Genomic DNA, 13,450 nt, shown 5'->3' on the forward strand with positions numbered 1-13,450 from the left:
GTGTCTCTCTCATTTTAGAAAGCCTGGTGGGATCGCACACCCTGTCCCCAGGAGTGGCCTGCACGTACTTAGACACTGATCATCCACCAGCGGGGCCTCTGCCTCCATCCAGGGCAGCCTCCGCCCCTCGCCGTCCACACAGAAGGCCTTCCCGCTGGTCCTGTCCCTCTGGCTGGCTCGGTACTGGCCGTCCTGGTCACACTGCAGGCCCATCTCATTCTTCTGACAGTCGGTGACACCTGGAACCAAACATGAATACAACCATCAGTGTCACTGGGACTTCCCCAGTGGACCAGTGGTTAAGACTCCATGCGTCCATGGCGGGGGGGTAGAGGTTCGATCCCTGGCTCTGCATGGCCAAAAAAAACACAGACTATCAGTGTTGTGCTTCTGGGGTCCCCTATCTGCCTGGCTCCCAGTCCTTGATCAGACATCCAAGTCCCATGTCTGAGCCAGACACACTCCCCCAGCCTCAAACTTGTCAGTGTCCCCACCCTGACTTAAGGACAAAGTCTGGGCTTGCCTTTGGGCCACAAGGGCCTCTGTGACCTGGACCCACGCATCTGACCCTCCAGCTGCACCTGTGTGTCCACATCAGTGGATACCACCGGCTCTGATACCATTTTCTGGACCCCGACCCCGACTCTGCCCCCTGGTTCTTCTCCTGGTGCCTAGCTCTCCCCAGTTCTCGGGGAGTTAACTCTTTGCCACCCAGTCCTCATTTCCTCAGGGAAGTCCCTTGACATCCCTTGATGCCCGAGTGTCACATCCTGTCCTCTGGACCCGCACCTCTGCTCAGAGCCAGGAGTGTGATGATTATTTCCATCAGTCTGCAGAACGACTGGTTCGCAGCTGTCTGCCTCCCTCCCCAGCTGGCAGGGACCTCACCTGGGTCTGCTTCCTGTTATATCCCAGTGTCTTGCTCAGCATCTGACACGTAATACAAGCCTGCCCTGCCCACCCTGGGCTTTGATGCTGTGATTTATAATAGAAATACGTATCTGGTCTTGATCCGCCATGTCTGGAAGTGGACGTTCAGAGAAAGGAGGTGACTCGGCCGAGGTCACAACAGTAGGAGGGAGAGTGGGGAGCAAAGGGGAGCAAATGCATTTGGGGCGGGGGTCCCGAGCCCCCACCTCCTGCTCAGCTGCCCACCACGTGTGTATGCAGCATGCCCTCCACAAATAAGGACCAGCACGTGGCAGGGAACCCCTTCCCAGAAAGAATCCCTCGGGCCATGTGACAGAACCTCACAACATCCCAGACTGCAGTGACTGGAACGCACGTGTGGACATGAAGGATGCTGTGTTCCCGGGGAAGAATCTCTTCTCTAAAAGGGATGCCGGACTTCCAGCCTCAGGAATTCCTCTGATCTTACTTCCTTGGAAATACCGCCCTATTTCCACTGCTCTCCTGACCAAAGAAGATCTCCTCTATCACAGAAGGGGACTTGATCTCTTCTGATTAACTATTTTACAACTCCAAACACAACTCAGATTTCAAATAGTAGTAGCCATGGTTGCCTCACATTGACACCATTTCAGACTATCATGAACAGATGTACAACGAGGCAAGTTATGGGTCCCTGCGAGGGAAAACCCAACCCTCCCCAGGTGACTGGTAAGTAAATAGACCAAGTGAAATCACATGACATACGGGAAGGCTGCCGTACACACAGACCCGACAGATCCACGGGCCCAGAAAGGGAATATGAGCTATACGGCGGTGGTGACCGTAGGTGGAAAACATCTTCCACTTCTAAATCTGATAACACTGACTTACAAAAATCGGAAGTTTCAGAATCAGACAATACCAAGATCAAAGGCCGGTTATATCACTTTTTGAGCGACTTTCACACTAGTTGAGCGACTTCAGCTAAGTTTCATCAGATGAGTCTTGGCTTTCTTACACGTAAAAGTTGAGCTCATAATGTTTATCTAAAAGGAGAATTGGGAGGATTGACTGAGACAACACTAGTGAAATGTCTGGCCTAGGGTCTTAACAGAGCAGAGACATTCAAAGGTGGTGCCCCTTTGATTACACTATGGACCCAGAGGTGCTCAAGGGTAGACAATTTTGCCCCCCATTTAAGAGATACTTGGCATTGTTTGGAGACAGTTCGGTTGTCACAATTTGGTGTGCATGAAGGAGGTGCTTCCAGGATCTGACAGGTAAGGACCAGTGATGCTGCTGAATAAACATCCTCTCACACAAAAGACAGCCCTCCCAAATGAAGAACTGTCTGTCTCCAGCTTCCAGGAGTACCGAGGCTGAGGTGTCCTGCTGTATTCGCGTGGCACTGTAGGGTTTCTCTTTTGTGGCAGGACCCGTGAGGACTTACAGTGAGTCTGGCTGAAAGCTCCAGCATAAACGGTAGTTCTGCCCTCAGGACAGGGGACACAGGCCAGGCTCCCTGCCTGTTCTTGGTAGAATCCAGCAGGACAGGGAACGCACTGCTCATCTTGAAAATAGCTTCCTTCTGGACACTTGACTGGAAGAGATCAACAGAGCAACGAGGTTAAAAAACAAGACACCTGCTGTACAATTACAACCTCAGAATGCACTGGATCTGTGAAATTCCAAAATCAGACAAGAACTCATTCATTTAGCAAATGCCCACTGAGAATGCACTGTGCATCCAGCTCCAAGAGTCGAGGATAAGCCATGAGGAAGGTCCACACGGTTCCTGCTCTCCAGGAGTTGATGGGCTGGTAGGATGAGAGGGTGTCTGACAAGACTGTCAGATACAAGTGAGATGAAGCAGGAGCAGAGGGCATGATAGTGAGGAAGGCCCCTCTGAGAGACAAATTGTGAGACCTGATGAGTGAGGAGTAAGCCAGGCAAGGATGCAAAAGAGAATTTCAGACAGAGGGAACAGCAAGTGCAAAAATCCTGAGGCAGGAATAAGTTTGGATTCTTCAAGGAATGGAAAGAGAAAAGCCAAACAGAGCCAGCTTACTGAGTTAGAGCTTAGTGGACAAAGAGAAGGATGTCATGAGATGAAGTCGGAGAACTTTAAAGATGAGCACCCATCCGTAGGTTGCTATGGGAACACGGTGGAGAACAGTGCGGGGTGCAAACTTTGAGGTCAGACAGACCCAATTAAGTCCCCTTCCTCCCTGTGCCTAAATGACTGTGGATTACTCTGAGGTTCCATTTTCTCCTCTATAACATTTTGTTGTTGTTTATTCACTAAGTCATGTCCAACTGTTTGCAACCCCATGGACTATAGCCGGCAAGGCTCCTCTGTCCATGCGATTTCCCAGGCAAGAGTACTGGAGTGGGTTGCCATTTCCTTCTCCAGGGGAATCTTCTCGATCCAGGAATCAAATCCATATCTCCTGCACTGGCAGGCAGATCCTTTAGCAATGAGCCACCCAGAAAGCCCTCTCTGTAAAAGAGGGGTTCATTATGTTATCCCACTGGAGTGCGGTAGTGATGTGCAGAAAGCAGGTACCACAATGCAGACTCCACAGTCTACAGGTAAGGAAGTTGTTCCTTGTAGCCTCAACTCCTGCTCTCTCTACACAGGGTGCCCTCCCTGTGGGGTGATCTCAACCATCCAGCACCGTCTCACTCCACTCACATGGCCTCTTCCTCTGGGTCACTCAGTGATGGCGGGGCTGAGACCTGGGGCCACCGGGAGGTGAGATGCCCAGGGCATGGGATCAACAGAGGCCCTCGTGGTCCGGGTATTGAGGCTCTGATTTCCTCAGAAACCCCAGGTGTGACCCTGGGAGTGGGGACCTGCTCCTGTCGGCACCCTGGACACCTCCCTCCCCTCCTTCGCTTCCTGCCTGTGCGCCCCTGTCAGTCTGCAGACACTCAGGGCCTTCTGTCCCTCCGACTCTAACACTTGCAGCCCTTCCTACTGTGCTTCCTCCAACAGGATACGAGCTGGGAAACAGAAACCCAAACTGGACAGATGCCCGTCTCATAAAGGTTCTAAGTTGGCATCCAAGAGCTCTGCTCCCCAGCAAGGGTATGAACTTGGCCACATTGATTCAGACAGCTCAGACAAGGGATGGCAGAAAGAGGTTCCCTCTTGCCTTGTTTCTTGGTCTAGGGTTGGGCTCCTGAGAGTTTGTCAAGTAACTTCCGGAAGAAGTGAGCTGTTACTCAGGGAGGGTGGGAGTCAAAAGCATGCCCGCTCTTGGGAGCACTGTCTTAGTGCCTGGCGCTCCTCTGTGTACCTCCTGCATGTACATCACCTCTGCACATATAGGAGTTTGCATGTTACCCCCATTTCACAGATGAGAAAGCTGAGCCTCAGGACATCCATGCATGATGCCCCTTTGCCCACTGCAAAGGGCAGTGGGGAAGTAAAGTCACAGAATATGCCAAGCACAGTGCCAGGTGTGTCACCAGCCACCTTTCACTGTCACCACCTTATGGAAAAGGTATCAGCACCATTTTAGTCTGGAGAAAACTGATGTTCAAGGTCAGGTTCAACCAGGCCGCGAGGAGATATGGGTGGGATCTCAGTCCCATTTTCACCAAACCAAAGCCTTTTCTCCACCCACCAATTCAACCACCTTCTTTTGACGAAGAAATGAAGCCCGTGCATGTGGGACCGGCTAGAACGGAGCCCGCATGGATCTGACAGCCGCTTTCCTGCGTATGCATACGCGTGTAGTGTTTCTGAGTAAATCAGAAACCCAGGCCCATCTTGGAAACAGAATGGTGTGTTTTCCGGCCTGCCTGGCGCCATGCACACCCTCACTCAGAGTGGAGTTTCGTTACTTCTATGAGTCACATTGTTGATCATCTCTAGTATTTTTACCTCCGTGCTGGGGTGTTGTTTTTTTTTTAAAGCAGTCTCCAAGTTCATTGCTGAAGGAAAACAAAACCTGTGCAGCCAGCCTGAATTGCTGCCTCCCAACCTCGGGTGCAGCTGAAGGGGCAGAAAAATGAAAGCTGAGATCTTTGCTGCCATAAACTTAAGGACTCTCGACCACACACAAGGAAGCCGTGTTGTTTTTCTCTCCATCTCTGACGTCAAGTGTCTTTTCCACCCAAACGAACCCTTGTAAACATCATGATGAGCCTCCTCCTCTAGCAGGTGGGTCCTCTTCACGGAAACAATAGGGTGTTTATCCTTCAGTTAAATCCCCTCATGGAAAACCCCTGAACCCTCAGTTCCCTCCTCTGTAAAATGAGGCCATTTGGCCCAAGTTTGTGAGTTTTGCAAAGCTTTGGGATTATGGCATCCCTCCTGCCAACCGGATCCCAGCGTCCCCAAATCAGGTAGCTACATTCGTGCTGAAGAAAATTACCTGAGGACAGGGGACACTCCTTCCCTCCTTAGCCTGCTTTGCTCAAGCCCACCCTGGCCTGGCCCAGTCACTCTTCAACTGAAAATTCCCCCATTGTGACCCCACCAGACCAAGCCCCTTGCTGTGCCCCCAGGCACCTCCATGCTGGTCCCCGCCGACCACTCCGGCTCCATCTTTTGCCACATTCCCCACACCCCTACTCTCCAATTACACGAACCACATGCTGCTGCTGCTGCGTCGCTTCAGTCATGTCTGACTCTGCGTGTGCACTGGCCCCATAAAAGCCACAGCACTTCCTAACTGCCTGCTTTAGCACTAGTCTCCATTTCTGGAGTGTCCATCACTTTAGCAGCCTAAACACAGGGGCACATATACACACACATACATACACACCACTGCTTGTCTGCTCTTATCCAAGCAGCAATTTCTACTCATCAGCCTTTGCTAGCCCGGCAAGCCTTCTCTGACTTCCCCGACTGTGATGCAAAAGGCTTTTCACGTGATATTTTAGCTGCCTTTTCATTTAACCCTGCCTCAGCTAGACTGTGAGCTCTTTGAAAGTAGGGCTATGACTTTTGGTTCCCTGAGTATTTCACATTATGTGTTTGACACATAATTGCATTTTGAAAGTTTGGATGGGATAGATGGAAAGATGGATGGATAGAAGGATGGATGGAAGGATGGATGGATGGATAGAGAGATGCAAGGAAGGAAGAAGGAGGGAGGAAAAAAGAGGAAGGAAGAAAGGAAAGGAGGAAGGGGGGAAGGAAACAAGATGCAACTTGTTACTTTAGGAAAAAATCCATAGAGAACTAGCTCTATAATAAGATCTTGCAATGAATGAGTGAGCGAATGTTGTCCAGAATGAAAATGGAAAATCCAGACAGTTTCCCTGGGATTCTTCTTAACGGGCCAACTTGGCATGAAGGCTGCCCGCAGGTAATTCCAAGGGAAAACCATTTGCCTGGCCTTGAGGCAAGAGGGTGAATGTAACTGACCCCATGGGAATTGCAAACAAAGCCTCCTGCTCCTGCAGCAGGTACTGCGTAGGTCAAGACGGCCCTGCCTGATGGAGTCACGGGAGGCAGACACTCCCATTGGTGCCCCTGAGTCACCGCCCTCCCAGGGGACCATCCAGATTAGCCCCCCAAGACGGCACACAGAAACCCTGCCTCATCTCCACAGGACAATGCTCTGCTTGTAGCCTCACAGCTGTGTTCCAGATGCGCTTCAGAAGGGAAAAGAGTCAATTAGAAGAGATACAAGGATCAGAGGGTGTGATTTCACCAAGAGCCCTTGTTGAGAAGGGAGACTTGTGAATCCGAGGATAGAACAAAGATTTTGGAACCGGCACAGCTGAGTTGAAATCTCACGTAGCCAACTGACAACAAAACCATCTGCTGAAGTTTCACTATGTGTGAATAGACGTGCTTTGTATCGATTATATTCTGCTATGCAAATTGCAACCCCCCCCCCATGAAATAGATATTACTGTCCCTGGTTTCCAGATGATTTCTAGTGAAGATGGGCAGTGTCCCAAGAACTCACACTGCGAAAGTGGTAGAACCATGGCTTGAACCCAGATCTATCTGACTTCCAAGACTTCCAGCTTCCTGACACTGTCAATTGTATTCCCCGCACTGCTTTGTCCATCCCATGGGATTAAAGACACTGGACTCTCTGGACCAGAGCAATGCAGAAACTCAGTAGGAGAGGGATGTTATCATGGATACTGGAGGAAACCTGGGGCTTTTGGTACTGCTTTTGTGAATTCCATTCTGGACCTTTCTGAGCATTTGGAGTAAGGGGTGGGGATGAATGATGTGCTCAACAATTCCTTGTGAATCAATAAAAAGCTGCTGCAGTTGAAAAACAGAATGCAGGTTTATGTAGAGCTAGGATGGGTGGACTGCAGCCTTCGGGCCAAATACTGCTCACCTTCTGTTTGGCAAATGAACTTTTACTTAGAACACAGCATTTTTCTCCCCACTATGGATGACTTGAGTCCTCGAGACAGAAAGAGAATGGTTTGCAAAGCCTAAAAGACTTGCTTTGGCTCTTTACAGAGAAAGGTGGCCACCTCCTGGAGCAATTGCAGCCCCGACCAGACCTTTCTCTCGGCCCCTTCGCCAAGCCCACCCTGGGGCTCCCACTCTCTGGAGTCCGGTCACCCCAGCCCAGGTTCTGATTCCCAGTCCCTCACTGCTCAGCACCCACCAGGAAAGTCTGCCTGCTCTCCTGGTTCAGCTTTTCCTCCCATCTCCTACTTGAGCGGGACTGTCTGTCCTGGGAGACAGGAAGTGCTCATCTAATCATCAATCAAGGTCCCTAGAGAAAACCTAGGCCCAGATTCCAGGCCACCCCCTTTATTTTACATGAAGGAAATGGGAAACCAGCACTTGACAGGTCCCTCTCACCATCTCCTATTGCCCCACCTCTTGGCCCCGTGTTCCAGAGGGGACACTCGAGGTCATTGAGCCTCAGAGTGGGCTCTCAGACCCCCTTATCACCCCCTGGGGTGACCCTAAAAACACCCTCCTCCCAACACACACACACACTCTCTCTCTCTCACACACACACATACACATACTCTCACACATACACACATTCACACACACTCTCACACATACACACAACACACTCATACATACACACATTCAGACATACCCTCACACACACACACCCAGACGTACACACACTCACACACTCATACACGTAAATGTACACACACACATGTACACAGACTCACACACTCTCTCACATACATACACACACTCACACATATTATCTCACACATACACACACTCACAATACACGTAGTCAGATGTACGCACACACTCTCTCATACACTCTCTCACACACACTCATACACACCCTCACACACACTCGAATCTTTTCTTTGGCAGTGGAGCCCAGGGCCCTTCACAGTGAGTCTCAGGACCCAGCGCCAGGTGCTGCAGAGACCCCCACTGTAGTGACCCTACTTCACCCACCCTGGGGGGTGGCACCATCCACACCTGCTTCTGCTTCTTGTTCTCTTTGTCTGGGCAGCTCTTCGAGGTGGAAGGATCATGAGGGCTGGTCCCAGAGGACCTAGGGTGACTCATCCACAGAGAACCAAACCCCTTCTTTGAGTCAGCCCTGCTCTGGGCACTGCAGACCCATGGCCTCCCCTCATCTGGCCTCCACCCCTTCACCTGTCCAGTGGGGGGATGACCTGCCACCAGGGGCGACTGTGATGGCCGAGTATCGGTGACAATGCCTCGTCAACTGCAAGACCCTCTGTAAACATTAGTAAGAAGCGTTGCCTCTGGTTTCTGTGCTGAGTTAGCAGCATGTGACATCTAGTGTGGAGTTTAGAACTTGGCATGGATTTCACGAGAAGAGAGGCCTTGCAGCTTTTGTGTGGCAACCAATATAAATAGTGGAAAAATAAATAACTGAAAAACATCTTCTCTCTCTTTAGCTCCATAAAAAAGCCTCTGTGTCTCACATCATGTGGGAGGCAGGCTGCTCACTGTGAGACCCTGGAAGCTTCGGTAGCAGATGGAAGATTGGCCCCCAAAGAGGTCCACGTCCTAGTCCCTGGAAACTGTAAACACGTGAGGACACGTGGCAAAGGGAGTCCAAGGTTGCAGATGGAAATAAGGTCGCTAGTCAACTGGCCTTAAAAGAGGGAGAGTGTGCTGGGTTACCCAGCTGTGTGTAGTCACACATACAGCTGATTCACTTTGCTGTACAGCAGAAACTAGCACAACTCTACAAAGCAGTCACACTCCAATAAAATAAAATAAAAAATAAATTTAAAGAAAAGAAATGAGAGAAAGGACTTCCCTGGTGGTACAGTGGATAAGAATTCACCTGCCAACACAAGGGACATGGGTTTGATCCTTGGTCCAGGAAGATGCCACCTGCCAAGGAGCAACTAAGCCTGTGAGCCACAGCTGCTGAAGGCTGTCTGTCCTAGAGCTCAAGCTGCACAACAAGAGAAGCGGCCACAGAGAGAAGCCCACATGCCACAAGGAAGAGCCGCCTTCACCCGAGCGACCAGAGGAAGCCCACATGCAGCAACAAAGACCCAGCACAACCAAAGATAAATAGATAGATGGATAAAAAAAATTTTAAACAACCATTCCTTTGAAAAAACAGAAGCGAGAGAAGCATCCGAGGGAGCTGTGATGACAGGAACGGCCTGAGAACTCCAGCACTTCCAGCTTTGAAGATGAAGGAAGGAAGCCAAGGGCCGAGAAATGTGGGCACCTTCCAGAAGCTGGAAAAAACTCAGGAAATTGATTCCCTCCCAGGGCCTCCGGCACAATGCAGCCGGACGACACCTGGCTTTGGCCCATGTGAGAATTCAAACCCACAGAACAGCAGCATATAAGCGGGTGCTGTTTTAGATCATGATGCTTGTGGCCATGTGTCATAGCAGCGACAGGAAATGCACAGAGCTTCCATTCCAGGCGCCAGCAGGCACAGGCTACTGAGGGTGCTTCCAAGGCTGCCAAGAACAGCCCCGTGACCTCCACCAGGACTCACTGCCCCTGAGCCACTGTGCCCTGGGCTGATTGCTGGCCCTCCGGGGATGGCGGTGAGAAAGGTGCTGCTGTAACCAGACTGGGATAAGTCACAGAGCATGCGCGGGGTGGACGCCGGCCTTCTCCACAAACACAGTGCAGCCCAGGCTGCAGGTCTGTGCTTGGCAAGGGCGAAGAGGACAGATAACCCCTACTTGGGGCTGCTTCCTTCTGCCATGCTGCTCCCAGTTCTAGCTGCTACCTGCTGGGCGATAACTGCATGCCCACACTCACAGCTGGACATCTGAAACGCTTTCACTGAATAAATAAATGAAGGGTTCCCCACTCTGCGTGTCAGAATAACCTCCCTCAGAGCTCTGTGGCCATCCCCCCAACTGGCATGGCCCAGTAACAGCGGTCCAGGGAGAGAGGAGGCACCTACCACACCCCAGGGCATCCTGACTGGCATCGCTGGTGGTCAGGACTCGGCCGAATCCTTCCAGGCACCCAAACTGTGTCCTGGGAGAGGTGCCAAAGCGGTCGCCTTGGAGGAAGCGGATGGAGGTGTCTGCCGAGAAGGTCTTGGAATCCAGATGAAGCTGGAATGTTCCGCTCTGGATCAGATCTGCAAAGCGCCCAGCGAGATACTTGCCAGCCAAGGCCTCCTCTGCAAGACAAGAGGAGACAGGGATGTCGCCTTACTGTTCCCGCCGGGGGTGGTCCAGGTGCAGAGCTTCCCAGGATGTCCACGCTGAAAGGAGACATAGGCCTTACCCAGTGTCTCAATTCACAGAGGGAGAAACAGGTTCAGAGAAGGGGGTTGATTGACCCAAAGTCACACAAAATCAGAAGCGCATCTAGGACTCCAGTCCAGGCCTCCAGCTCATGCTGTTTCTGCGACAGCAGAGTGATCCTCAGTGCTTCCCAGGTGGTGCTGATGGTACAAACCTGACTGCCAGTGCAGGAGGTGTGAGACCTAAGGGTTCCATCCCTGGGCGGGGAAGATCTCCTGGAGGACGGAATGGCAGCCCACTCCAGTGCCCTGGCCCGGAGAATCCCACGGACAGAGGAGCCTGGTGGGCTCTAGTCCACAGGGTTGCAAATAATCAGACATGACTGAAGAGACTTTGCAAGCACACATGCAATGTGACCCTCACTGGTAGAGAATATCATGACCCCAGTCACTCATCCAAGGTGCATTATCCAGGCATACAACTGTCTCAGCCTTTGCCAAGCCACCATTTCCGAGGCTCAGTTTCCCCATCTGAAAAATGGGCTGGGAAGTCTGCTTTTGAGGTTGGTGGGGATTACAAGAGAGGACGTGATGGGACCACTCAAAGGGAAAGTGGAGCCTCCACCTCAACGTTCAGCTTAAAGCTGGCAACGTTCCAGCTGTGGAACTACGAGGGTTTCCTAGGAAGGAAGCAGGTGGGCAAGCCCCACACCTGGGGTGTCCCTGCGAGCTGGGACACCCCAGCACGCAACGAACGTCCCCACCACAATGGCTGCTGTGAAGGAAACCCAAGGCCATTGATGCCAGGAATAAACATCACATCCATCTGCAGCTTCAGACACACTCAAACTGTGCAGTCTGTTGCCAGAGAACAACAAAAAGGGGCTCTGAATTCATAATGCTGGGGTTTCTCTGGCAGCTCAGTGGTAAATAATCTGCCTGCCAATGCAGAGATGTAAGAGATGTAGGTTCAATCCCTGGTTCGGGAAGATCCCCTGAAGAGGGACATGGCAACCCACTCCAGTATTCTTCCTGGAGAGTCCCATGGACAGAGCAGTCTGGTGGGCTACAGTCCACAGGGTCACGAATGAGTCTGATATGATTTACAGACTAAATAACAACAACACAGTTCATAATGCTATGGAGAGGAGTGGTATTAATAATGACTGTCACGAGCACTGCAGAATGGCTGAGATGCAGCCTGCCTCCTGGGTTACATTCTGGTCTCTTCCTCGACTTCTCCCTCATAGAGCAGCGGTCAAGCTCCAGCCAGGCCTAACCCTGGGTGTCTGGCCACGAGATAGTGCCGGAGAAATAGAAGTTCTCACCATCTAGTCAGAAGACCATGGGTTGTGTCCCACCCTGGCTCAGAATAACAATCATAAAGTCCGCGCTACTCCCCCTTAAGTCTTTCTATTCTCAATTCATCCATACCATCACTGTGCAGTTCCAAATAGTGTCCTGGTGGGTGTAAACAGTGTCAGTGGTCTGAGAAGTTCTCTGATTAGAAGTAGAATGAGCAAAAATTATAAACCAACAGGGACTCCCTCACCCTACCTCACTGTCCCCTTCGTCACATGTGTCTTCCTTCTCTGTGCCCAGAAAACATTCTCAAAAGCAGTCAGAGGGTATTATTATGTTTAGCGCTAGTCAGCTATGGGCCAGAACTCTCGCTTTTTATAAACTTCTCAGTAACCAGCTCCACCCATGGGCCAGGCACGTGGTGGGCTCTCTGGCCCCACAGGGAGGTGCTGGGGCTGCACTGGCTCCATCCGATGGACGGGGACACTGAGACCCAAGGAGTCTGCGGGGTCTCAGGGCAGCAGTGTAAGAAAACATACCAACGTCCCGCAGGTCCGGGAGAGAGGCAGAGGGCACGTCCGCAAGCTGCAGTTTCCACGTGATGTTGACTCCTAACCGCTCCCTGCTCAGACACTCCACCTTCACTGAGGAGTCGTCACAGACGGTGATGGAGACAGGGGTTCCCGCCATCTTCACCTGCACGGAGATGCAGACGGGAGTTCAGGAACATGAAGCCGGGAGCCAGCTTTGCCGAACCTACGCGAGGCACCGAAACTGGCTTATCTTACTGTTGGAGGAAGTCCCGGAGAGAACAAGACTGCCCCTTGACCTGGGAGCTGGCCCCGGGGTGACTGGAACTCCTGGGCCCTCCCCTGTCCTTTGAAAGCCTGCTCTGCACCCCCACCGCCTCGTGGGAGCCATTTGAGAGGGTGCAGCCTTGAGAGAGCCAGAAACTGAGGTTCTGGGTCCAGAGAGGTTGAATCACCTGCCTTTGTCACACAGCTTGTAGACAGAGGTGTTAAGTGGCGTTAAGAGCCAACTTACATGGGAAAAGGATTGAAAAACAATAGATACATGTACATGTGAAAATAAGTAGACTACAAAAAATATACTTAAAAAAATGTAAAGTTTCTCAAAAAATAATAGAAAGGGCACGTGCATGCACACACACACACACACACACACAGATAAAGAAAGCTCAGACACTCCAAATTCAAGGGGTCATAATTCACTGGAGAAACAATTTCTGCCGACTGCCCAAGTCCTCGCAAGACCCACACCCAGCAGGACATGACCCTCCCTCCCGGGAAGCACTCACTGGCTCCTCCAGTGTGACCACGCAGCCTGGCTTCTTGCCCCACCTAAGCACTCCCACAGTGCCCGCTGACCATCTGCAGGGCAGGGTGGGAGGATGGATGGTGGTAGGACCCGGTTAACTCGAGGGCAGCACCAGGCAGGGCCGGGGATCCACACGAGCCTCACTGTGCACTCTTTGCATCGTGCTCTTTCAAAGGCAACAGCCAGGAGCTTCTGTGTGGAGTCCTGGGGGTGTCAGTTTATCAGAAGCTGGGGCGTCAGAGGTGAATGAGAAGGTGAATGAGAAGGTGCTGTGTAAAAGCAGG

General features: G+C 51.6%; 1 protein-coding gene across 1 annotated transcript in view; it reads right to left on the minus strand.

The window, feature by feature from the left end:
- Positions 1-13,450, minus strand: part of TG (thyroglobulin) — a 231,434-nt gene that overhangs the window by 181,313 nt on the left and 36,671 nt on the right. The window contains exons 19-22 of the mRNA XM_052651771.1: positions 12,368-12,524; positions 10,236-10,460; positions 2,342-2,491; positions 69-239 (exon numbers count right to left, since the gene is read on the minus strand). Of these exons, the coding sequence (XP_052507731.1) occupies positions 69-239; positions 2,342-2,491; positions 10,236-10,460; positions 12,368-12,524 (703 nt within the window). The remainder of the gene's footprint in view (positions 1-68; positions 240-2,341; positions 2,492-10,235; positions 10,461-12,367; positions 12,525-13,450) is intronic.

Source organism: Budorcas taxicolor, chromosome 14 (assembly GCF_023091745.1).
Source record: "Budorcas taxicolor isolate Tak-1 chromosome 14, Takin1.1, whole genome shotgun sequence".
Lineage (NCBI taxonomy): Eukaryota > Metazoa > Chordata > Mammalia > Artiodactyla > Bovidae > Budorcas > Budorcas taxicolor.